The 27,850-nt window shown below is 44.0% G+C and overlaps 1 protein-coding gene across 6 annotated transcripts in view; it reads right to left on the reverse strand.

The window, feature by feature from the left end:
- VPS13C (vacuolar protein sorting 13 homolog C) overlaps positions 1-27,850 on the reverse strand; it is a 773,393-nt gene that overhangs the window by 624,469 nt on the left and 121,074 nt on the right. For all 6 annotated transcript variants that reach the window (XM_056572804.1, XM_056572802.1, XM_056572807.1 and 3 more), the window contains one exon: positions 428-485. In XM_056572804.1, coding sequence (XP_056428779.1) covers positions 428-485 — 58 coding nt within the window. The remainder of the gene's footprint in view (positions 1-427; positions 486-27,850) is intronic.

Raw genomic sequence — 27,850 nt, forward strand, 5'->3', positions numbered from 1 at the left:
TGCTCCCTAAACACCTTTCAAACTGAATATCCTTACCATTGCTGCTGGCAGGAACATCTTCCGGGCATGATGAGAATAATATTTTACCATACATTACGTGTTGCAAAACGTTACATATGGTAACATCTGATGACAGTTTCTTTTTAAGTCAAAGGGACAGTGTTGGACTGGAATAGGGTAAGGAGTTTGTAGGTACAGATGGCAATCATGTCAGCCCAAGCTTGTTAGCTTATAAGCATATTAAAAAACATTGATTGTTTTCTTACACACCCAGCATTTTATATCAATAAGAGATGGATATTAATGTTGTTTAAACCCCCAACCAGCTGAGAAGGTAATTTAATGAAGTGAGCTGCTCTGACAGAATCCTTTGAAGGAGTAAACAGAAATCATTTGAAAAAAAAAATATTAAGAAAATGGCACTTACTATACTCGTAATCTAAGGGCTTTCTACCATTTGACATAACCCCAGATTTCAGATTTTCCTGCAAAGAAACACACAATTAGCAATTCATAATAAAAAATAAAAATAAATTCACTTGGATAGATGGTTCTACCTGATTTATATTTGTATTATCTTGCTAGCCAAATACGATATCTGGATGAATGTGCAGAGGCTCTTTTCTTCCCAACAGGTAACACCATTTGGTCCATCATTTAATGGCCAGTTTTGGAGGCTTTCTATTTCTATGAGATTACTACCACTGCATACAGTTTAAAAAGCTTCTAAATTCCGCTAATACTATACTTGAAATGCCCATCTAGTACCATCCTTTACTGTCCAGTTTTGTCTCAGTCTTTAGATCCACAATGTTGGATCCAAATGGAGATGATAAGATGAAGGATGTGTATATGAGATCATTGATTTTTCTGCTTATAAAAAGACTTCCTGTGGAGTTAATATTTTACTTACATTTTTTTAAGTATTTACAACTCAGTCATGCCTTTATCAGGTGATTCACAGCCAATGATTAACAACTTTCCCAATTTCTTCTAATAGGAGTATATAGGTCTCATGGACCTCGAGGCTTAATGTTGGCCCTTATTCCTTTTTAACTCAGACTAAAATTCAAGTAGTACAATTGGTGGTGTTGAACTGGCCACAGTTAAAGTAACCTATCAACTAAACTGTCCCTAATCATCCCCCCCCCCCCATCTGTCCCTGACTCTCACTGACACTATTCCTGGAGTTTTTTTTTTTTGTTTTGTTTTGTTAAAACAGCTTCTAAATACCTTATCTGAGCTGGGGTTGTGAAGAGAAGATCAGTAAAGTATGACGTTGTGGTGTAATTTGCCCCTGACTCATGTTACTTCCAATAGATTTATTCATTTAAGAGACTCCCTTTCTTCTTTGGAGTATCTTTTTTTCGGTTATGTGGAATGGTATGTTTTGCAATGGTTCTAATGATTTGTCTCTGTATAAAGATAACCATTTGAGTTGCTGACTAATTTATGCAATGCATGCCACTATGCAAGAGTCTGCATGTATGACCTCAAGCCAGCTTTTTAAAGATTATGACAGTTTATTATACCATTTCTTTATCTTTTTTAAGTATGTATATATTTTTTTTTAATAAACATTAAAGGGGTTCTCCAGTGCTTACACATCTTTTCCCCTATCCAAAGGATAGGGGATAAGATGCCTGATCGAGGGAGTCCCGCCAATGGGGACCCCCAGGATCATGCACGCGGCACCCTGTTTGTAATCAGTCCCAGGAGCGTGTTCGCTCCGGGACTGATTACAGGCGACCACCGGGCCGGCGGCGTGTGACGTCACGCCTCCGCCCCCGTGTGACGTCACGCTCCGCCCCTCAATGCTAGCCTACGGGAGGAGGCGTGACAGCTATCACGCCCCCTCCCGTAGGTTTGCATTGAGGGGCGGAGTGTGACACGTGCAAGATCACGGGGGTCCCCAGCGGCGGGACTCCCGCGATCAGGCATCTTATCCCCCTATCCTTTGGATAGGGGAAAAGATGTGTATGCACCGGAGAACCCCTTTAAGAAAGAGCATGTGTAAAAAGCCTAGAGTATATCTGGTTGGATTGTCAAAAAGGCAAATTATAAATACTACTATCACAATGACACTAACTACAATAATGTATCAGACAAAAACCTGGAGCAAAACAGTTGAGAAATTTTCTCTCTCAGCAAAGACAACTGAATATCACAACAGACATCATTGTACATTTGGTGGTAAAACTTTCCCTTTTACATTTTAAAGGATAATAATATTTACATATGAATGACAAAAAGTTTTCATAATAGGGTATGTAAACTTAAATCAAACATTCTGTATATGTGACAGACAAATACCCTACTAAAACAAATACAGAATGTGGCTGATTATAGCCAACAGAAAAAAGGCTTATCTGTAGGCTGATTTGCATGCAGCAAAAAAGTATGTCTGTTAGTAATGTGACAAGTGAGTCATAATTTCATTTTAATTAAAATTCAGCACTTCTTTTTACTGCATATGTGCCAATAAGAGATTAAAGCTTCAAACTCGATAAACAAGTTTTCACCCATTTGACGTAAGCTCCAGCAGAGTAAATAATGCCACCAACAGAATGGAGAGGATATTTCTCTGGAACACAAGGAAGGAGGCACATATTGCCATTTATTTAGACTACAAATACAGGTGGCACAATAAGGAAGTAATTCCAGTTACTGACTTCTTAGAATATCACGATAACAAAAACAGTGGTATGAACAAAGCCCTGTAAACACAAGCATCAATACTGAATCTCCACATGTAACATGGAGATAAGAGTTCTAATAAGGTTTGAGTAAAGCTCTACAGTGATTTTAATTTGTTTCCTCTTAAAAACAAGATACAGTAATTAATATAAACAAATAAATATTCTGACAATGGATTACTACAGTATGATTCCTGAATCAAACTCAAAAGCCTCCATCATGTCTTAAGCCCTTAAGGACAAAGACCATTTAGGCCTTAAAGGGGTACTCTAGTGGAAAATAAAATTTTTCTAATCAATTGGTGCCAGAAAGTTAAACAGATTTGTAAATTACTTCTATGTAAAAATCTTAATCCTTCCACTACTTATCAGTTGCTGTATGCTACAGAGGAAGTTGTATAATTCTTTTCTAACCACAGTGCTCTCTGCTTGACACCTCTGTCCATGTCAGGAACTGTCCGGAGTAGGAGAGATTTGATATGGGGATTTTCTCCTACTCTGGACAGTTCCTGACACGGACAGAGGTGTCAGCAGAGAGCACTGCGGTCAGACAGAAAAGAACTATACAACGTCCTCTGTAGTATAAAGCAGCTGAGAAGTACTGGAAGGATTAGCAATTTTATATAGAAGCAATTTACAAATCTGTGAAAAAAGGGTTTTTTTGTCCAGACCTCCAGGAGAATAAATACTATATTCCAATACAATAATAAAAGATTGTGCATCAATTATGATTAACTATAATATGTTTTATTATAAAATTCTGATATAGATATATATATATCTATATAAAAATGATTGTAGTATCCCCCACAAAGGGCCCTTGTGGAGGGAATAAACAATATATATCTCACAATAAAATATTTAACAAAATAAAAAATATTAAGAATTAATAGAATTGATAGAATTCATCACTGATGCATAAACTGTATTGAATGGGTTAAGTCCTTTTGTGCAAACCTGCTTAAAACAAAAGTCCTTGGCAGTTCACAGTAGTAGATAATATTAAATACAGTTGCAGCGGGCTTCCTTTGAAAATGAAAGTATATAGACACAAAGTATCAGCAATTGACTGTCTTAGTAATATAAAATGTTACCCGTCCTTAGCAGAGATCAAAGCTCAAGTTTCGCTGGTTTGTGAGAGAGCGCTTTCAGGCGCTGACAGCTCTGATTGATGTGGCTGCAGAGAGGTAAGTGCTGAAGAAAGCAGGTCACGATTGTGCTGGTGACCAGGAGGGAGCCTTTGGCCGGGGGAAGCTGTTCACTGTTTCAGGGTTCTATACTCTGACCCTTCTTCATGACTACTGAAGAAAGGATCAGATTATAGAACCCTGAAACGCGTCTAGTCTGTGATTTCATCACTGAAAAATCGCTGTATCTGAACTGCACAATTAACCTAGCGGTATTTGCATATCCTGTACCTTAATGATTGAAAGCTTCCTTGATTTGATCCAGCATTGCAGCCTAATACAGCCCGGTCCATTAAGCCAGAGAGATTTGGAGGAGAGCCCGGGAAATCCTGATGTCACACGCCAGTACCACGAGGCTATCAGCTACAGTAAACAGCTTCCCCAGGCCAAAGGCTCCCTCCTGGTCACCAGCACAATCGTGACCTGCTTTCTGCAGCACTTACCTCTCTGCAGCCACATCAATCAGAGCGGTCAGCGCCTGAAAGCGCTCTCTCACAAACCAGCAAAAAAAAACTTGAGCTTTGATCTCTGCTAAGGACGGGTAACATTGTATATTACTAAGACTGTCAATTGCTGATACTTTGTGTCTATATACTTTCATTTTCAAAGGAAGCCAATTGCAACTGTATTTAATGTTATCTACTACTATGAACTGCCAAAGACTTTTGTTTTAAGCAGGTTTGCACAAAAGGACTTAACCCATTCAATACAGTTTATGCATCAGTGATGAATTCTATCAATTCTATTAATTTTCTTAAATATTTTATTGTGAGATATATATTGTTTATCCCCTCCACAAAGGCCCTCTGTGGGGGAAACTACAATCATATATATCAGAATTTTATAATAAAACATATTATAGTTAATCATAATTGAAGCACAATCTTTTATTATTGCATTGGAATATAGTATTTATTCTCCTGGAGGTCTGGACAAAAAAAAAAAAAACTTTTTTCAATTTTTTTGTATATTGCAGCTTGGGTATAGCTGCTTGTCCATCTGACCTCGGGGAATATTTAATTGTGAGATGCACATATCCCTCTTTTTTCTTTTCCAATTTACAAATCTGTTTAACTTTGTGGCACCAGTTTATCTGAAAAAAAAAATATATATATATATATATTATATATATATATATATATATTATATATATATATATATATATATATATATATATATATATATATATATTTTTTTTTTTTTTTTTTTTTTTCCACCCCTTAAGGACCAAGCCCATTTTGACCCTAAGGACCAGGCCAATTTTATTTTAGCATTTTCTTTTTTCCTGTTTTTTTCCTCCTTCTAAAATCCATAACTCTTATATTTCCATCTACAGACCCACATAAGGGCTTGTTTTTTTGCGTGACCAATTGTACTTTGTAATGAAACCTCTTATTTTACCATAAAATGTACGGCAAACCCCAAAAAATATTTTTTTAGAGAGGAAATTTAAATGAAAACCATAATTATGCACATTTTTGAGGCTTTCGTTTTCACACTGTACACTTTACGGTAAAAATGTACGTCTTGGTGCGCAAAGTACCACCAAACCAGGACATACATTTACGCCCGTGGTCGTTAAGAGGTTAACCCCTTGGGGATGGAGGGTTTTTCCGTTTTTGCACTTTCATTTTTTCCTCCTTACCTTTTAAAAAATCATAACCCTTTAAATTTTGCACCTAAAAATCCATATGATGGCTTATTTTTTGCGCCACTAATTCTACTTTGTAATGACATCAGTTGTTTTACCCAAAAATCTATGGCGAAATGGGAAAGAAAAATCATTGAAGAAAAAACGCCATTTTGTAAATTTTGGGGGCTTCCGTTTCTATGCATTATATTTTTCAGTAAAAATGCCACCTTCTCTTTATTCTGTAGCTCCATATGATTAAAATGATACCCTACTTATGTAGGTTTGATTTTTTCGTACTTCTGGAAAAAATCCTAAACTACGTGCAGGAAAATGTATACGTTTAAAATTGTCATCTTCTGACCCCCTAAAAAAATTAAATTTTTCCGCGTACGGGGCGGTATGAGGGTCCGTGATCGGAAGTTTTTAGCAGTACCATTTTTGTATTGATCGGACTTTTTGATTGTTTTTTTCCCCATTTTTTCATGATATAAAAAAAGTGACCAAAAATACGCAATTTTAGACTTTATTATCGATATTTAATTCGGACATTTTCGCACGCGGCGATACCACATGCTTATTTTTATTTACACAGGTTTGTTTTTTTTAAATGGGAAAAGGGGGTGATTCAAAGTTTTATTAGGGAAGGGGTTAAATGATCATTATTAACTTATTTTTTTCATTTTTTTTTTTTTTTTGCAGTGTTATAGCTCCCATAGGCACTGAGCAGTCATTCAGCAATCGGACAGCGAGGAGGAAGGTAGGGGACCCTCCTTCTGTCCTACAGCTGTTTGGGATGCTGTGATTTTGCTGCGGCAATCCCAGACAGCCCACTGAGCTAGCCCTTTGAACTTTGAATGCCGCGTCTAAAGGGTAAATAGCGTGCAGCACCGTGATCAGTGCCACGCACTATTAGCCACGGGTCCCGGCCGTCATTAGAGGCTGGGCCCAACCCGCTATGAGGCCCCACGTTATAGAAAAGTACAGGTACACCCTCCATCCCCAACAGGTTAAGGACCAGGCCAATTTTCCTTTTTTGCACTTTAGTTTTTTCCTCCTCCACTTTTTAAAACCATAGAACTTCCAATTTTGCACCTACAGAAGGCTTGCATATAAGGGCTAACATAACTTAATACACTCCATCATGGTGTAGTGTGGCATAGCCGAGACACCGCATCAGAGACCAGACAAAGGAGATACAAAGAAAGAGAAAGTACATTTAGAGCTGCCGCCCCTTAATGAAAAACTACAGACACACAGAATGAAGAAACAGAATAAGAAAAGGGAGAGGGAAACCAAAGGTGTGAGAAGAGGGATTAAAAGGGAGAGCCTAGAGCACCAGAGGACATTAAGGTAAATGTGGAGCGTGAGTATCGAGTAAGAGGTGACCCACACCAAGTTCCCCACACCGTGAGGAATTTGTCAGGGCATTTTCTGTGTTTAAAAACTAGTTGCTCATAAGGAAGTATAGCATAACCAGCTTCTTCCATTGCGGGAGAGAGGGCGGACGGGGATCCATCCATTATAGGGCTATTTCTTTTCTAGCTATGAACAACACCTCACGTAGGAAAATTCGCATGTGACGTTGCCAAGACTCCTTGGGAAGCATTCCAAAAAGACATATCAGGGGGTCTAACAAGACTGGAATGGAGATGAGAGAGGACAGAAAATCTGCGATACCCTGCCAGTACATCTGGAGGAAGGGACACTGCGATATCACATGCCAAAAATCAGCCCTAGGGGAATGACATCTGTGACAGGCATCGGAAGGCATCCGCCCCATTCTAAAAAGTCTCAACGGAGTAAGGTAGCAATGGTGAATAATATAGAGCTGAATTCATTTGTTGTTAGCCGCCGGAGAGACAGTTAAATGGGAGGACAATATCTACGACCAATCTTCTGGTGTGAGCGATGGGATGCATGCCTTCCAATAAGCCTCCGCCGAATCATCAGCGTTAGCAATTTTTGCCATAGTAAGGTGCGTGTATAGGATTGAAATTAAGCCTCTCGGTTCTTGGGATCGGAGGATCCCAATAAGTGGGTAAGCAGAAATGGGAGGTCTCGGGGAGGGGAACTGGGCGGTCAGAGCATGGCGGAGCTGGTGATATCTGTAAAATGCCTCCCGGGGGACTCCGTAGTCAGTTGGACCTGCGTAAAAGATTTCAATACGTCATCCTGAAACATGTCCCCCAATTGTGCAACCCCATGAGCTACCCAGAAGGGAGGGTCTAAGGCGTCCGTCAAGTGAGGAAGATGGGGGTTATTCCACAGGGGAAGATCATCTTTAAGGTCAGTAAAAGACAACACCCCTGAGGAATTTGCCACTCCAGGCAATGGAACGCGTGGGATTTTGGGTGACCCCGTCCTCCTCCATTCTTGATCTATTACACCATCTCCATTTCAGTCTGGGACGCTCACTTCTGGTCATGGATAATTTTTGCTAACTATTTGAGTGCATCCATTAGCTAGAATCTCTGTCATTGTGACTTGTCTTTCACATACCTATTGCATCTACTTTGGTGCTTCCATTATATAATTATTTGCATCATTTAGCACAGGCACTGGTCACTTTAAATGATTCTTTTGCATTACCATCTTGCATTTTTTGGGTTGTATCTCTCAACATTATATTGCATGTTTGACCCAGACTTTTAAGATTAGGGCTGAGGATTACTGATTATATTCACTGTATAGGAGGACGGTTGTCAGTTTAGGTGAGGGGGTTCATTGCCCCTCCCCCAAGTTGTGCACTGGCATGTGTCAGCCAGTATTTTAAGTGTTTTTAACTTGTTAGTGTCATTTACGGTTTGGCCATTATGTGTGCAAATTGGTCTTTTCTTGTTATTTTTTTCTGAATAAAAATTATATTTATGTATTTTGGTGTGCTACTTTATCAGTGAATTCTTTTTCTCCATCTCTTAATAAAAGAGGTGAGCGTCAGCGTCTGGCACCACTCCTGTAAAGCTAGTTTGTGCAGGGGAAGGAGCTTGCGGACCCGAGGGGGGGGCACCCTCCAAAAAGGCACGCAGAGAAGTAAGACCTAAGAAGGAGGCCAAGTGAAGCTCTGCATTTGGCAGGGGGTCAGGAGAGACCCCGTGTCGAAGATAACCGAGCTTACCCGCCAAATAATAGGTTTTGAAATAGGGTAGTGCGGTCCCCCAAGGTCCTTAGGGCGCTGCAGGGTGGAGAGTTTTAGTTTGGATCTACCAGCCCCCCAAAGAAAGGTCGGGAGAAGAGAATCCAAGGTCTTAAAAAAGGTCATCAGGACTGGGTTAGAGGAGTGCACAAGGAGATATAGCAGTTTGGGCAAAATGATCATCTTAAACAAATTATTTCAACCAGGGATCGCTAAGGGTAAACACCCCCCCCCCCCCCAAATCCCCCCCCCCCCCCCCACACACACACACACTCAAAATGTGTTCTTGACATAGGATTGAAGGGATAGAATGTTAACCTGGAGATCCAGGCAGGAATCTCTATGTATAACTATGCCCAAGTACTTAAATTGGGAAACAACAGCCAGACTGCAGAGGGCCCAGGTCGCAGTTAGAGAGGCAGATAGGCAGATTCTACCCAATATATTCATAGACCGGAAAAGGCCCCAAATCGGTCAATAACAGAGATAGAACGGGGGAGCCTCTTGAGGGGTCGGGACATAAACAAAATCAGGTCATCAGCATAGAGGCCGAGAGGGTCCACCCTCCCATCTATAGTAATACCAAAAAACAGCGGGTCTTGTTGAATGAGAAGGGCCAGGGGCTCCACCGCCACAAGGAGCGGTGACAGGGGGCGCGTTCCCCTGCCCAAGGTAAATAACTCAGAGGAAAGGCCATTTACAACAACTCGGGCCTGGGGGGAGGAATATATACCGTATTTTTCGTCCTATAGGACGCACCGGCGTATAAGACGCACCCAATTTTTAGGGGCAAAATCTAAAAAAATAAAGATTTTGAACCCAATAGTGGTCTTCAACCTGCGGACCTCCAGATGTTGCAAAACAACAACTCCCAGCATGCCCGGACAGCCGTTGGCTGTCCGGGCATGCTGGGAGTTGTAGTATTGCAACATCTGGAGGTCCGCAGATTGAAGACCACTGCATAGGAGGTAATACTCACGTGTCCCCGCCGCTCCGGACCCGTCACCGTTGCCCTGGATGTCGCTCCATCGCTGTCGCCGTGTCCCCGTCGCTCCGGAACGTCTCTGCTACCGGCCGGGTATCCTCGCTCTCCGTCGCCGCCATCACGTCGTTACGCACGCCGACGCACGTACGCGACGACGTGATGACGAGGAAGGAGAGCGCCGGCCATACAGGGGATCCCTGAACGGAGAAGACACCGAGGAGGCAGGTAAGGTCCCTCCCGGTGTCCTGTAAGCACTAACCCGGCTATTCAGTCGGGCTGTTCGGGACCGCCGCGGTGAAATTAGCGGCGGTCCCGAACAGCCCGACTGAACGGCCGGGTTAGTGTCACTTTCCCTTCAGACGCGGTGGTCAGCTTTGATCGCCGTGTCTGAAGGGTTAATACAGGGCATCACCGCAATCGGTGATGTCCTGTATTAGCCGCGGGTCCCGGCCATTGATGGCTGCAGGGACCGCCGCGATAGGTGTGTATTCGCCATATAAGACGCACCGACTTTTCGCCCCCAGTTTTGGGGAAGAAAAAGTGCGTCTTATACGGCGAAAAATACGGTAATCGATACCCAGTGAATAAATCGAGGGCCAAAACCAAAATGAACAAGAACCTCCCGAAGGTACAACAATTCTACTGCGTCGAAGGCCTTGGCCGCTTCTAAGGAGGCCAAGGCCCAGTCCTCACTCATTCATTTTTTTCATTAAGGTGAAGCATATACTGCCTACCAGTGGTAAACCAGGCGTGTTTATTAGCTTCTGTTGGGTCAGTTACATAAGCGGCCTCCAAGTCAGCACACCTGCGAGCTAGCTCTGTCTCCCAGACCGCCGCCTCCCTTTTAATGTAGGAGATGGTAGACCTCAAACAACCACGTAAATACGCCTTGAGAGTTTCCCACAATAGGGCTGCAGTACCCGAAGGTTGGTTAACCAGAAGGAAAGTTGGTCAGGGATCTTGTCATGTGGGCCGATCAACTGCAGCCAGAAAGGATGTACCTTCCACCTCCGAACATAGGACTCTTGAGACAGCGATATCTACACTAGCAAAGGAGATTCGTCAGAGTATAAATATATCAGGGGACCGTACAGTGATATCTCCCATGATCTATTCATACCCAGGACTGTATCTATAACAAGGGGGCATCCTCTACATTTAGAGGAAAGAAGGTTTCTACACCAGCACAGACGGGGGTTCTTTACTGTAAGAGCAGTGAGACTGTGGAATTCTCTGCCTGAGGAGGTGGTCATGGGGAACTCTGTGAAAGTTCAAAAGGGGTCTGGATGCATTTTTGTAGAGTAATAACATTACAGGTTATGGATTTTAGATTTATAGGGATAGAACGTTGATCCAGGGATTTATTCTGACTGCCATATTGGAGTCTGGAAGGAATTTTTACCACTAGTATCATGGTTTTTTGCCTTCCTCTGGATCAACTCAGTAGGGACTCATTAGGGAAATAGTTTGAACTTGATGGACTTTGGTCTTTTTTCAACCTTATGAACTATGTTACTAGAGATAGCGTGGGTCCCAAAAGACACATGAATCACCAGGGCATAAAAAAGGGGATTACAGCATGCTAGGTCAATACGAGATAGGGCATTACTCCCAATGGAAAAGCTAAAGTACTGCAACAGACAAGGGAATTTACATTTAAAAACTTCCAGCCAGGTAACCGCAGACAAAAAGGAGGCCAGGGGGGTAGGAGTGGGTGGCAGAGACAATGGCGGTGTCACATAAAAGCGATCCATCATGGAATCCGGGGTAAGATTATAATCCCCCAAGCATAGCACCCTTGCATGGGAAAACACTGCTGCAAAGGTGACCGCAATATGTAGCACCACCAATGTGGCTGGATGGGGGTTGTAAATACCTAGCTGTACAAAAGGGGTGGTGTTAATAAAAGCATGTACAAACAAATAGCGACCAAGAGAATCCACATGCAATTGATCCACCTCCCACCTCAGTGAACTATGAACAAGCAGGGAGACTCCCCTCGAATAAGGGGAGTGGCATGAGTAGCTGGCCCACTGGATCCACGGTTTCCTAAACACCCCCAAGTTGTCAAGTGTCATGTGGGTCTCTTGAAGACAGATAACATGTGGATTGTATCTGCAGACATGAGAAAGAAAACAGCGCACTCTTTTTGCTGGACCCCATTCCCCTAATATTCAGGACAAAAAACGTAAATGAGCCATCACAAAAATGAAGCACATAATTCACAGGAGCAAAAGCATATACTTGGGGTTCGGCAGTGTCTAGACTATGTGTCAGCAAAGTGTCCCGGCAAGTTAACCTCTTCAGGACATAGGGCGTATGGATACGCCCTGCATTCCGAGTCCTTAAGGACCGAGGGCGTATCCATACGCCCGTGGGAAATCCGGCCCCCACCGCTAGCCGGAGGGGCGCCGGAGCCGGATGCCTGCTGAAATCGTTCAGCAGGCATCCCGGCATATCGCCCAGGGGGGTCATTATGTCCCCCCATGTCGGCGATCGCAGCACATCGCTCATCAATTCAGATGAGCGATGCGCTGCGATTCCGTTCCCCGCCGCTCACCGGGCGGGGATCGGAGCCGGATGTCTGCTGATTTCTATCAGCAGACATCCCGACAGTGTGCCGGAGGAGGTCCGGAGGACCTCCTATACCGGCCATCGCTGCAGGACGCCGGTAACTACTAACCGGCATTCTGCAGCGGTTCCGGGTCCTCAGGGTCACGTGTGACCCTGTTACGCGGATATAGATGGTGACTGGTGGTGTAGTATACACCACCAATCACCATCCGTACTGTACTGGGGGCTGGCATTGTGGCCACCCCCCTCAGTACAGTTGTGATTGGGTGGCCAAAGTGGCCACACCAATCACAGTGTAATGGGAGGGGATGGTGGGGGGTAGGAGCACGTTGCTCCGTTCTGCCCACCATTCCACAGAGATCTGGTGTGCAGGACGGAGCCCCGTGCTGCCCACCATCCCCTGAGTCCAAAAAAAGTGCCCCTTGCCCCCTTTCTGTGGCCCCTTGGCACAGAAATCCCCAGGGATAGCTTTAGATTTAGGTAGGGACAGGTTAGGGTTAAAAAAAAAAAGTTTTCTTTTTTCGGCGTACCTCAGTGGGTGTCCGTGGGTCCGTAGCACCTTTAGCTGCGTGACCCCGGCCCTGCTGGGTCGCTGCGGTCTGCCGCCAGCCTTTTTTTTTTGGCGCAGATCTTTTTTTTTTTCTTTTTTCCCTAAGCGTGTGTGCGGACCCTCTTAGTTATAAAAGAGCGGTCCGCCACCGTTTGTTAAAGCCCACCCGCCGCTGATCAGTCCCGTAGTACTGATCAGCGTTTTTTTTTTGTGGTGCCGGCGCTTTTTTACGCGTTTTCCAGCGCTTTTTTTGCACCCATAGGCGGTCCGTGCCACCAGTAGCAGGCGTGTACTGTGTGGCCGGACCTTACCTGTGTGTGTGGCGTGCCTCACCGCTGTCAGTGATTTATCACTGATCAGCGTTTTTTTTGTGGTAAAGGCACTTTTTTCGGTTAACGCGTATTTTTTTTGCACCCATAGGCGGTCCGTGCCACCAGTAGCAGGCGTGTACTGTGTGGACGGACCGTACCTGTGTGTGCAGCCTGTCCCACCGCTGTCAGTGATTTATCACTGATCAGCGTTTTTTTTTTTGTTCAGGCGGGTGCATTTTTTCCGGGGTTAAGCGTTTTTTTATTTTATTTTTCGGGTTTTTTGTGTGGGGGTCTGAGTACAAGCCACCAGCCACTGTTCTGGGCAGAGTGGCCGGACCCCCCTCTGACTTCTGCGCCCCTTGCCGCCACAAGCGCTAATCAGTGCGCACACCACTGATTAGATAAACGCTTATTTTTTTGGCGCAGGGTTTTTTTTGCGCTAGAAGTCCCCCCTTTTTTTTTTAAAAGTCCCCTTTTTATTTTATATTTTTTTCTGTTAGGGCGGGTTAGTTTAGTTAGGTTAGGTTAGGGCGGGTTAGGGAGGTAGTATCGCACCACACCACACGCAGCACACACACCAATAAAGTTTCCCCCCCCCACACACACACATACCCGTATCCCCATTAGAGTAGGGAAATGGCCCGCAGAGCGTTTTCGGCGGAGGAGGCATATGCCATAATTGCCTCCGACACCGAGAGCGGCTCAGAGGACGATGAAGACCCCACCTTCCTTATTTCATCGTCCTCCTCATCATCTAGTTCAGATGATGAGCCACCAAGGCGGCGGAGACGCCGCCGTGCGGTGCCGCAAACCTCCTCTGCCCTTGACCCTGTGCCCCATGCTAGTATGAGTCCCCCTGGCGCTCATACTAGTGAAGCCCCCCTGCCAAGGTCACTGGTACCTCGTACCGGAGAACTTGTCTGGGCTGAGCCAGCGGACCACGAGCCCGTGATTCCTGAGTTTGTTGGCGACTCAGGAATCAAGATTAACATCGCCGGGTTCACTGAAAAGGACTTTTTCGGTCATTTTTTCAGTGACGACTTTGTTAATCTAATGGTTACACAGACGAATCTGTATGCCCAACAGTTCGTCGCCGCTAACCCGGGCTCACTTTTAGCTAGACCCGGCGGCTGGACTCCAGTCGATGCAGCCGAAATGAGGACCTTTTGGGGCCTTGCGCTGCATATGGGTCTAGATAAAAAACCCTGTGTCAGGCAATATTGGAGTGGGGACGTCTTTTACCAGACACCCCTCTACAGTATGGCCATGGCACGTTCCCGGTTCGAGGCCATTCGGAGATGTTTGCATTATGCTGATAATGCGGCATGTCCCCCCCGAACTGATCCCGCGTATGACCGCCTGTATAAAATCAGGCCGGTCATCAATCACTTCGGGGCCAGATTTTGGGAGGCCTATGTCCCTGGAAGGGAGGTCGCTATTGATGAGTCGCTCATCAGCTTTAAGGGGAGACTCAGCTTCCGGCAATACATCCCTACCAAGCGAGCGCGGTATGGCGTGAAGATGTATAAACTTTGCGAGAGTACCTCCGGGTACACTTGCAAGTTTATGGTGTATGAGGGACGAGATTCCTGCATTGAACCCCCAGATTGTTCCCCCACTCTGGGTGTTAGCGGGAAAATCGTTTGGGGCCTTTTGCACCCATTGCTAGATAAAGGTTACCACCTTTACGTGGATAACTTTTATACTAGTATCCCTCTCTTCACATCCCTCGCCGCCAGATCCACGCTCGCTTGTGGGAAAGTCCGGAAGAATCAAAGAGGCCTTCCTTCCTATCCCCTGCAGACTCCTATCCCCCGGGGTGAGTCCCGTGCCCTCACCCATGATAACCTGTTGTTGGTCCGGTATAAGGACAAGAGGGATGTCCTTATGCTCACCACAATTCATGGGAATGGCAGCACCCCTGTCCCTGTGCGAGGTACCGTGGGACCGGTCCTCAAGCCCGATTGTATTCTGGACTACAATCGGTATATGGGGGGAGTTGATCTTTCTGATCAAGTCCTCAAGCCATATAATGCCATGCGGAAAACAAAGATATGGTACAAAAAAGTTGCGGTCTACATGGTACAGGTTGCCATGTACAACTCTTTTGTACTGTACAAGAACGCTGGCAACACAGGGACATACCTGGAGTTCCAAGAGGAAGTTCTAAAGGCCCTCATCTATGGTGACAGCCAAAGAGCGGGTCAGAGCACCTCTGTAACTTCAGGTCCCCGGATCGTCCCCGGCCAACACTTTCCATGTGTGATCCCCCACACTGGAAAGAAGGGACGATCTCAGAAGAAATGCAGAGTGTGTCGCAAGAGGGGGATTCGGAAGGACACCACCACTCAATGCGACACTTGCCCCGATCATCCGGGCCTCTGCATAGGCTGCTTCAGGGAGTATCACACTTCCATGGAGTACTAAATTTTCCGTAATTTGCCCTAATTTTAATTACCCACAATTCGACTCCAATGTACCAGTCCAGGGTACACTGTCTTCCAAATTTTATACCAAACCCCCCCCCCCCCCCCCAAAAAAAAAAATAACCTTTTTCTCAATACCCCCAATATCTTTTTTTTTTCTTCCCCCTAAAAAATGGGTCATGGGACACAGAGTCAACAGCATTGGAGGTTTGCAGTTGCCTCAAATGCGCAACGCTCTCTCTCCCCACCTGAGCGGGTTGCGCATTTGAGGTAACAGAATAGGGACGGCCCCACACATCCCCTTCCCAGAATGATGATTCAGAGTATAGGGTTTGGGGCGGGCATCCTTTTTACTTTTGGCTGTACTCTGGGTCATCATTCTGGGAAAATAATTGGCATATCAGTTCTAAAATTGCAATTTTCTTCCCCCCATAGTACACTTCATCCATTCCTGGAAAATAAATGAAGGGAACACCCATCTGTTCCAAATCTCCACTTCACCCTATACACCTTCCCTAGGGGGTGTACTGTTTGTAATAATCTCACATATGGGTGTTCCTTTCTTGTATTTTCCTCTGAATGTATGTAACTGTTAGGTCCGTAACAAACATTCGCCTCAAATGCGAAGAGTTCTCGCTGAACTCTGTCGTATTTCCAGGCGACAATTCAGAGTCACATGTTAGTTGTTCCCAAAAAGATGAAGCAGAGCATAGGTTGAAAATTGCAATTTTCAAAAGCAACCCTTCATCCATTCCTGGAAAATAAATTTAGGAAACCCCTGTGCGTTAGAAATGTCCTCTTTACCCCTATACCCATTCCTCAGGGTGGGTACTTTCTGTAATGGTGTCACATGTGGGTGTTTCATTTTTGTATTTTCCTCGGAATGTATGTAACCGTCAGCTACTGATATGCCATAGGCCACAAATACAAAGTGACCTCTATGACTTCTGAGCCTTGTTGTGCGCCCGCCCAGCACGTTACCCCATATGTGGATGGATTTTTATAGTCAGGGGAAAAAGCCCTCCAAAATTTGTAACCCAATTCCTCATATTACCCCTTGTGAAAATGTTAAAAATTGGGTAACCCCAGCATTTTAGTGTAAAAAAATCAAATTTTTCAATTTAGGCCCACTTTTCAAAAAAACTGTGAGGTGTAAGAACTCACTGTAACACTGTTACGTTCCCCGAGGGGTCTAGTTTCCAAAATGTAATGCCATGTGGTTTTTTTTCTGCTGTCCTGGCACCAAAGGGGCTTCCTAAATGAGGCATGCCCACAGAGCAAAATTTGCTTCCAAAAAGCCAAAATGTGACTCCTTCTCTTCTGAGACATGTAGTGCGCCAACAGAGCAGTTTTTACCCCCATATGGGGTGTTTTCTGAATCGGGAGAAATTGGGCTTCAAATTTTGGGGGGTATTTTCTGATATTACCCTTTTAAAAAATGTAAAATTTTTGGGAAAACAAGCATTTTAGGTAAAAAATTTTACTTTTTTTTTACATTTGCAAAAGTCATGAAACCCCTGTGGGGTATTAAGGTTCACTTTACCCCTTGTTATGTTCCCCAAGGGGTCTAGTTTCCAAAATGGTATGCCATGTGTTTTTTTTTTGCTGTCCTGGCACCATAGGGGCTTCCTAAATGCGGCATGCCCCCAGAGCAAAATTTGCTTCCAAAAAGCCAAATGTGACTCCTTCTCTTCTGAGACCTGTAGTGCGCCAGCAGAGCACTTTTTACCCCCATATGGGGTGTTTTCTGAATTGGGAGAAATTGGGCTTCAAATGTTGGGGGGCATTTTCTGCTATTACCCTTTTCAAAAATGTAAAATTTTTGGGCAAACAAGCATTTTAGGTAAAAAATTTTACTTTTTTTTTACATTTGCAAAAGTCATGAAACCCCTGTGGGGTATTAAGGTTCACTTTACCCCTTGTTATGTTCCCCAAGGGGTCTAGTTTCCAAAATGGTATGCCATATGCTTTTTTTTGCTGTCCTGGCACCATAGGGGCTTCCTAAATGCGGCATGCCCCCAGAGCAAAATTTGCTTCCAAAAAGCCAAATGTGACTCCTTCTCTTCTGAGACCTGTAGTGCGCCAGCAGAGCACTTTTTACCCCCATATGGGGTGTTTTCTGAATCGGGAGAAATTGGGCTTCAAATGTTAGGGGGCATTTTCTGCTATTACCCTTTTCAAAAATGTAAAATTTTTGGGCAAACAAGCATTTTAGGTAAAAAATTTTACTTTTTTTTTACATTTGCAAAAGTCATGAAACCCCTGTGGGGTATTAAGGTTCACTTTACCCCTTGTTATGTTCCCCAAGGGGTCTAGTTTCCAAAATGGTATGCCATATGTTTTTTTTTTGCTGTCCTGGCACCATAGGGGCTTCCTAAATGCGGCATGCCCCCAGAGCAAAATTTGCTTCCAAAAAGCCAAATGTGACTCCTTCTCTTCTGAGACCTGTAGTGCGCCAGCAGAGCACTTTTTACCCCCATATGGGGTGTTTTCTGAATCGGGAGAAATTGGGCTTCAAATGTTAGGGGGCATTTTCTGCTATTACCCTTTTCAAAAATGTAAAATTTTTGGGCAAACAAGCATTTTAGGTAAAAAATTTTACTTTTTTTTTACATTTGCAAAAGTCATGAAACCCCTGTGGGGTATTAAGGTTCACTTTACCCCTTGTTATGTTCCCCAAGGGGTCTAGTTTCCAAAATGGTATGCCATATGTTTTTTTTTGCTGTCCTGGCACCATAGGGGCTTCCTAAATGCGGCATGCCCCCAAAGCAAAATTTGCTTCCAAAAAGCCAAATGTGACTCCTTCTCTTCTGAGACCTGTAGTGCGCCAGCAGAGCACTTTTTACCCCCATATGGGGTGTTTTCTGAATCGGGAGAAATTGGGCTTCAAATTTTGGGGGGCATTTTCTGCTATTACCCTTTTCAAAAATGTAAAATTTTTGGGAAAACAAGCATTTTAGGTAAAAAATTTTACTTTTTTTTTACATTTGCAAAAGTCATGAAACCCCTGTGGGGTATTAAGGTTCACTTTACCCCTTGTTATGTTCCCCAAGGGGTCTAGTTTCCAAAATGGTATGCCATGTGTTATTTTTTTGCTGGTTTGACACCCTAGGGGCTTCCTAAAGGTGACATGCCCCCCAAAAACCATTTCAGAAAAATGTTCTCTCCAAAATCCCCTTGTCGCTCCTTCGCTTCTGAGCCCTCTACTGCGCCCGCCGAACAATTAACATAGACATATGAGGTATGTGCTTACTCAAGAGAAATTGGGCTACAAATACAAGTAAAAATTTTCTCCTTTTACCTCTTGCAAAAATTCAAAAATTGGGTCTACAAGAACATACGAGTGTAAAAAATGAAGATTTTGAATTTTCTCCTTCAGATTGCTGCTATTCCTGTGAAACACCTAAAGGGTTAAAACACTGACTGAATGTCATTTTGAATACTTTGGGGGGTGTAGTTTTTATAATGGGGTCTTTCATGGGGTATTTCTAATATGAAGACCCTTCAAATCCACTTCAAACCTGAACTGGTGTCTGAAAAATAGCGAGTTTGAAAATTTTGTGAAAAATTGGAAAATTGCTGCTGAACTTTGAAGCCCTCTGGTGTCTTCCAAAAGTAAAAACTCATAAATTTTATGATGCAGACATAAAGTAGACATATTGTATATGTGAATAATAAAAAAAAAAAAATGGAATATCCATTTTCCTTACAAGCAGAGAGCTTCAAAGTTTGAAAAATGCAAAATTTTCAATTTTTTCATGAAATTTTGGGATTTTTCACCAAGAAAGGATGCAAGTTACCACAAAATTTTACCAATATGTTAAAGTAGAATATGTCACGAAAAAACAATCTCAGAATCAGAATGATAACTAAAAGCATTCCAGAGTTATTAATGTTTAAAGTGACAGTGGTCAGATGTGCAAAAAACGCTCCGGTCCTTAAGGCCAAAATGGGCTTGGTCCTGAAGGGGTTAAGGAAACATGTCCTGGGACATGAGGGAGTGCAGAACAATAAAACGGAAAACCAAACAAACGTCCACATAAAAAAATCAGAGAGGTAACATAGCACCATAAAGGGGAGCCTGTGCATAGTCCACATAACTTCAGCCCACTGCTGGCCCATCCGCCAAGGTAAACTGGGCAGAGCAACGGGAACCAGGGATGCACAACCCCAGGAGGCCAGATACCATTGGGGGGGGGGGGGTGGAGGGAGAGAAAGAAGGAGGGGAAGGGAAGGAGAGAGGGGGACAGGGAGGAAGGGGAGGAGGGGGTTGGGGTACTCATCAGCATCTTGGGATCAAGTGTCCAGAGCCGTAACGTGGTGCAGCATCAGCAGGAGAACTCAGCCGCGAGGGGACCCTCACTGGCGGCGCACCCAGTCAGCCGGATCAGTGAAGAAGAGGGTACGGTCACCATCCACCACACGGAGTCTGGCCGGATAGGCCATTGAATAGGCAATTCCCAGGTCTCGCAGCTTTCGTTTAACTTCCACAAACATAGCTCTCAGTCGTTGTAAATCCGCAGAAAAGTCGGGAAATATTTAAACTTTGGCATTGTAGATGAGGTCAGGAGCTCGCCGCACTAGCTGAGAAGTGAGGTCAGATAAGGAGGAAGGTACAGGGGCAAGTGTGTCCTCAACAGCAAAGATGGGGCCCTCAGTGTGGGTGAGCCTCTCCCTCAGATCCTGCATATCCTGTCTCAGCAGCCCAACATCTGTTTTAACCTCCTCTAGCTTGCCTGTATGGGTGGTCTGGCAGGAGGTGATCGCAGCAAGCAGCTGTGCTGAGACATCCCTCAAAGTCAGTTCAGGAGCCTTCTCCCCTACATCCCGAGTAGTGGGGCTGGGCAGGGAGGATCCAGACTGGTACCTTGCAGAGGAGTGAGAGGTCCAGTCTTAGTACTGATCACGGACGAATTCTTTAAGCTTTTCCGTGGCCGCACCGCTCTTATTTCAGGCAGGATCTTGTTTGGCCGGCATCCCCTGTGTATGCGAGCGGGTCCGGGCTGAAAGGTAAGCCAGGATCAGATCAGGATTCCTCAGTGCACGGGCTTGGGAGCGGGAGCTACAGCTCTATGCGTCCGCTCATGCCCAGGGCTAGCCACGCCCACCCATGAATTTTTTATTCTACCTACATTTCCCATAAAACCTCTGATTTTGCAGAGAAAGGGGGTTGAATCTAATCACTGCAGTTTCCTATATTAAATCACCTGGTCATCTAATCAACTGGCTAAACTGCTGAGGGTCATACGTGAGTTGGGTCACTTCACATGTTATAATCACATGTTGCATTTTTACCACATTTTAATAGAATTTAACTGTGATTTACTGTAATTTTTGCAATAAAATAAAACCATTTGCTGCGAAAAATCATAGCAATATAAGCAATCCAAGCATTGCTTATAAAAGTCCCAAACTGGTGGCCCTTCTGATGTTGAAAAACTTCAACTCCCAGCATGCCTGGACATGCCCAGACAGCCATTTGCTGCAGCTAATGGCTGTCAGGAATGCTGGGAGTTAAAGTCTTGCAACATCTGGAGGACCACCAGTTTCAGACCCCTGCCCTGAAGGGACTTAAAAGCGTAAAGAAATGTGTCATGTGAGAAATCGTCTGATTTATTAAAATATAACATTACTGATTCTGTACTGTAAATTGTCAGAATTGCTGACTTTTGGTCACATCATATATAAAGAAGTTAATAAAACAAGATCAATAAGTCCCATAAAAACCAAAATGGTACCAATCAAAACTACAGATTACAGTGAAAAAATAGCCCTCAAACAGCCTCAGAATCTGAAAAACAAAAAGTAACATTATCAAGTGTGCAGCTGTTTTCATATCAAAGGTAAAGTTTGCTGTTCTTTAGCATCTCCCACTGCTACATTAAAACAAACACATGGAAGGAACTGATAAGCTTGCCAGACAGCCAACACTTCAAAAGTATTACTAAGATACCCATGAAATCTGTTGGTTTTATTACGGACTGATAGCAATGGCCTGATATTACATCATCAGAGAGTGGAGGACATGCGGATACACGTGAGCACTTGCTTAGTAAAAGAGGAGAATTAAACAAAATGTAAACGTGGCAGGAGACTCCTGCTAACTCTCCAATATAGTCATTTTCATATGACACAGAACACAAATACTAGGATAACCTTTAACATGAACTGCTTTGCTTGGAACTTTCCATGATTGGCTTGCTTGCCCTTACTTTTCCTTTATTTCAATAAGCAGTATTTTCCACATATTTTTAGTTTTGTCATTGTGTGGATTTCAAAATGAAAAGAATAAAAGGGGGAAATGTATCAATGCTTACAACAGAGAACCTTTTTTTATTCCAAAAATTTGGACACATAGGTGACTGATGAAAAATCCCCTCAAAGAATTTAACAGTGAAACCATGAAGCTTTTATTGATGCATGATGAACATGTAAACCATTGCTTCCAATGAATGAACAATAACGGTCCATAGACCGAAATAACAAAATACAAAGTACAGTGATACATCTACAATTATGAGTACAAAAGGATGGCTCTCAATGAAGTGAGAAAAAACAATGCAGCTGACCTAATTTGCTGGCTGACCTCCTCACAGAGCAACAAAGTGGTACCATTCAATAAAGGGACAAGCAATGTGTCATTTCGGGACAGTGTGTAGATGATAAACACGGTTCCCAGACAATGTTAAAGTTGTCTACCATATCTTCTCTGACTGCAGACAGTTTTTCACAAAGCATAATGAGGTTTATTCTAGAGACTACGGTCCCAACATGGAGACCTGATTGTTTCAACTGCGAAGCGATATGAATCCTAGCTGCCATCAGATATGTTGTGCAAGGCGAAATGTTTTATATCGCATCCTAATGGGTCGACAGCCTAGGAGGCAAAAGGCAGGCGTCCTTGGGACTCGACCAGGTAAAATAGAGTCTAGAAGGTCAAGCACCTGAGTCCAGAAAGCTGAGACCACGGGACAAGACCACCATATATGGTAGAAAGTACCCAGAATACCACAGGAACGGAAACAGTGCGGTGACACAGTGGGGTATATGGAATTCAATCTAACAGGGACCAAGTAAGTTCTAAGAAGGACCTTCAGAGCCGTTTCCATCAAGTACACCTGCCAACTACCGCGACTCAATGCAGTACAGCCATCTCGCCACTGAGACGGCGACATAATTGTGCGCAGATCAGTTTACCAAGCAAGCATATACTTCAGTTTCGTGTCAGATGGTTGTGCATTAAGATGGGAGAATAGTAAGGACAGGAGACCCGGGAGGTGAGGCGTGTTCAGGGAGCGGGCTTCAAAAAAGGTGGGGTGAAAGATGTGCGAGGGGGGCACTTGTAAGCAGAGAAAAGAAAATATCTGGCAGGCCCTGAAGAGTTCAGCACTGGGGACAGAATGAGACAGCCGAAAGGATTCAAATGAAGGAAGACTTTGTCTAGTCAAGAAATCGTTAAGTTTAGCCAAGCTCAACCAAGAAAGACTCGATGGGGTCATGCCTGGAGAAAAAAAAGAGGATTAGAGAGAATAGGTAACAGTGGGGAAACAAAAGATTGAAGGCGAAACTTAAAGCGAACCTGACGCCAGAGAGACAGTGAGTGAAGGGCCACAAGTGCCGAAAAAGGTAACAGGGTGGGGACAGGATAGGAGGACCACATAAACGCTGTATATGAGTAGGGTGCAAGCAGGGAGTTTTCCAGAGAACCCCATTTAGAGGACCCCAATGGAATGTTAATAAGAGCCAATTGAGCTAAACGGGCCACATAATAATATTTTAAAAAATTCGGAACAGACAGACCTCCCAGTCTCTTATGATAATACATCACTGATTTAGCAATGCGTGGTTTCTTGTAAGCCCAGATATAAGCAAAAATATCCATCTGCAAGGAGAGTAGGTCAGTTTTAACGACAGGAACCGGGAGTGAGCGGAAAAGGTATAGTAGGCGGGGCAATATTACCATTTTAATTACGCTGACCCTCCCTATCCAAGACAGGTATGGATAATTCCATTTTTCTAGGTCCACCCGTATAGAGCGGTAAAGGGGGAGATAGTTACAGGTATATAAGGAGAGTAAAGAGGGAGTAAGTTTTATACCACGGTAGGAAAGGCCTGTAAAGGAGTCTCAAAAACCGAAGTTGAGAGAAATTAGGCATTGTAAGGGTAGCGGAATATTGCAATAGAGAATTTCAGATTTGTTGATATTGACAGTTAAGCCTGAGCAGGCAGGTATTTCATTCCAGACAGAGAAAAGATTGAGCAGAGATACCAGGGGTTCCGTCAGTGTCAGTAGAAGGTCATCTGCGAACAGATTGACCTTGTACTTTGGAGATTCTACAGTTATCCCCCGTATGTTTGAATTATTCCGAATCAGAGCCGCCAGGGGCTCTATCACCAACGCAAAGAGCGAGAGGAGAGAGGGCACCCCTGACGAGTTACTCTCCGAATTTTCAAGGGCTGAGAGGATGTTGAAGGCAGTTTTAGAAAAGCTGTCGGGGAAGAGTATATGTGATGTAAAATTTTAACAAAGGGTCCAGAGAACCCAAATTTAGAAAGCCCCGCAAACAGATACTGCCAGGACACACAATCAAATGCTTTTTCTACATATAATGATAAGACTGACAGGGATGTCGAAACAGCATTTGCCCACTGAATTAAATCAAGAACTTTTCTGATATTATCAGGTGCCTGACGCCCAGGCACAAAGCCAACCTGGTCCAGGTCAATCAGTGTAGACAAGTAGAAGCCCATCTGATCAAATAGTATGGGCATCACTAATAGGTTGTAAGCCAGCATGGTGCACTACACGTTATCATGGTACTGGCACCCTGTATATTGCCTTAAAGGGGTTCTTCGGTGCTTAAACATCTTATCCCCTATCCAAAGGATAGGGGATAAGATGCCTGATCGCGGGAGTCCTGCAGCTGGGGACCCCCGGGATCATGCACGCGGCACCCCGTTTGTAATCAGTGCTCGTAGCGTGTTCGCTCCGGGACTGATTACCGGCGACCGCAGGGCTGTCGGCGTGTGATGTCACGCCTCCGCCCCGTGTGACGTCCCGCTCCACCCCTCAATGCAAGCCGACGGGAGGGGGCGTGATAGCTATCACGCCCCCTCCCATAGGCTTGCATTGAGGGGCGGAGCAAGACGTCACACGGGGGCAGAGGCGTGACGTCACACGCTGCCTGCCCTGCGGTCGACCATAATCAGACCGGGAGCGAACACGGGTCCTTTGGATAGGGGATAAGATGTTTAAGCACCGGAGTACCCCTTTAACTGTGTGCAATTATAATACTAAGCAACTGCCCCTCTCATGAGTAGGAGGTGTGTGAGTGGTGGTTGATCAGTATTTTACACCTGTGCGACCTCCCCTTATCAGCATTGTGGCTGATCTGCATCATAACGGGAATAGGTGTCTAGCCTGCCCTTTTATCAGTAACCAGTAAGTGGCCTTTTTTTCTGTGATTTTGTTTTTGTGATTTATGTCTCTATTTTTCTGTGTTTTTTTTTTTTCTGAGCTGTGTGGCTGATCATTTCAACCTGATCAGCTAACAAGCAAGCATTTTATCATTTGAGGGCCATATTACACAAAGTGATGTCAGCCTAACTGACTGAAAAGGCCCCATGTAATAGGGCCTTAAGTATTACATCTGCCTATAAAGAAGTTGTATATTTAAAACAAAGCTTATCATGAGTAATGTTATTAATTAACCAGCCGAGTCAACAAGAATATTTAACTAATTTGTTCAACAATAAATCCTGATTGTACCAGTCTACACCTTTCTGCTATAAATTATTCATTAATTCACATGCATTGGGGATTATTCTAATTAATGGCAGATGCTGAACATATTCAATAAACCAAGATTAACATTTAACCTCTTAAGGACCAGGCCAATTTTCGTTGTTGCACTTTTTTCATCTACACACCTTTTTTCATCTACACAAATAAGTCTTTATTTTTTGCAGGACCAATTGTACTTTGAAATGTCTTTGTTCATTTTTCCCATAACATATGCTCCAAAAAGAATATATATATTTGTGGGGTTTAAAAAAAAAAAAAAAAAAAGCTAATTTGCTATTTTTTTTTTTTCTTTTTTATGCCATTCACCTTGCGGTCAACTAATGTGTTATCTTGATACTTTAGGTCGGCACAATTAAAACAATACCCAATTTGTATAGTGTGCATCATGTTTTAGAAATAAAATAAAAATTCTAAACTTTTTAGAATTCTTTTTTTTTTTTTTTAATTGCCATTTTCTAACCATATAATTATAACTTTATAACGTTTTTATTTTTTTTTCTTACCAGGCTCTATGAGGGCAAAGTTTTTTGTGCAGTGATCTGGAGTTTTTATTGGTATTATTGTGGTATTTCATCACTTTTTACTATTTTTTCTGGGGTATGATAATGCAATTCTGTTTTTTTTGTTTGCACCTAGCGATAACAAATATGTTAATATTTATTATGTTTATGTTTTAAAATGGAATTTGGGAAAAGGGGAGTGATTTAAACTTTTGTATGTACCGTATATACTCGAGTATAAGCCGAGTTTTTCAGCATGATTTTTCATGCTGAAAACACCCCCCCTCGGCTTATACTCAAGTGAACTCTCCACCCGCAGTGGTCTTCAACCTGCGGACCTCCAGAGGTTTCAAAACTACAACTCCCAGCAAGCCCGGGCAGCCATCGGCCCGGGCAGCCTGCGGCCTTCGACATCATCCAGCCCCCTCTCACCCCCCTTTAGTTCTGTACAGTACTCACCTCCGCTCGGCGCTGGTCCGGTGCTGCAGGGCTGTCCGGAGAGGAGGTGGTCCGGTGGGAGTGGTTCCGGGCTGCTATCTTCCCCGGGGAGGCCTCTTCTAAGCGCTTCGGGCCCGGCCCCAGAATAGTCACGTTGCCTTGACAACGACGCAGAGGTACGTTCATTGCCAACGTACTTCTGCGTCATTGTCAAGGCAATGCCTCTATTCCGGGCCGGAAGCGCGGAGAAGAGGCGCCCCCGGTGAAGATAGCAGCCCGGAACCACTATCCCACCGGACCACCTCCTCTCCGGACAGCCCTGCAGCACCGGACCAGCGCCGAGCGGAGGTGAGTACTGTACAGAACTAAAGGGGGGTGAGAGGGGGCTGGATGATGTCGAAGGCCGCAGTGGTCTTCAACCTGCGGACCTTCGGAGGTTTCAAAACTACAACTCCCAGCAAGCCCGGACAGCCGATGGCTGCCCGGGCTTGCTGGGAGTTGTAGTTTTGAAACCTCAGTAGGTCCGCAGGTTGAAGACCACTGAGGGCGGATGATGAGAAGAGGATGATGAAGGGGGGGGTGGGATGATGACAAGAGGATGATGAAGGGGGGTGTGTGGGATGATGAAGGGGGGTGGGGATGATGACAAGGGGATGATGAAGGGGGGGGTGTGGGATGATGAAGGGGGGTGGGGATGATGACAAGGGGATGATGAAGGGGGGTGGGGATGATGACAAGGGGATGATGAAGGGGGGTGGGGATGATGACAAGGGGATGATGAAGGGGGGATGTGTGGGATGATGACAAGGGGATGATGACAGGTGATTATGATGAGGGTCTGGATGATGACAGGCGGTGATGATGATGAGGATGTTAATGACGGGTCTGGATGATGACAGGGGGGGATGATGTATTTCCCACCCTAGGCTTATACTCGAGTCAATAACTTTTCCTGGGATTTTGGGTTGAAATTAGGGGTCTCGGCTTATACTCGGGTCGGCTTATACTCGAGTATATACGGTAGGTTAAATCTTTATTACATGATTTTTTTTATACTTTGTTGGTCCCCTTAGGGGAATTTTAGGAGGAATCATTACTTTTAATCTATATACCAGACAAGGTTTGTTAACTACTTTGCCTCAACCCATGCCAAATATCTTTCAACAGGTTTGTAAAGAAGGTGAAATTGTGCAATGACAGGTTTAGAAATGGCAGATGTTATGTCTCAGACATTGAGATAATTGAACCAACAGCCAGAAAATCAGCTGATGGGATCACACTTAGGTAACCAGGAGCTGATAGAAGCTTCACCAGGAAAAAATGATCCTCAGAAGTGACCTCAAATGGTCACAACAGGATTCATTATTTTGCACACTTGTTAAATGAAATGGCACAAGTGAAGCAACATTTTTAACATTAAAACATTAATACTGTTTTGTGATGTAAAAACACATTTGAAAAAGCCAATTTTACACACATTGAATACATTTGTGCCAAACCTATTGTGAGAGAATAAGTAAAAATGGCCCAAAAGAGAAACTGTCTTCATTGCCTATAGCAACAAATAACAAAAGTAAAGAAATAAAACCATTGTTCTGGTTACTATGAGCAA

The sequence above is a fragment of the Hyla sarda genome, chromosome 4, assembly GCF_029499605.1.
Source record: "Hyla sarda isolate aHylSar1 chromosome 4, aHylSar1.hap1, whole genome shotgun sequence".
NCBI classification, from domain to species: Eukaryota; Metazoa; Chordata; class Amphibia; order Anura; family Hylidae; genus Hyla; species Hyla sarda.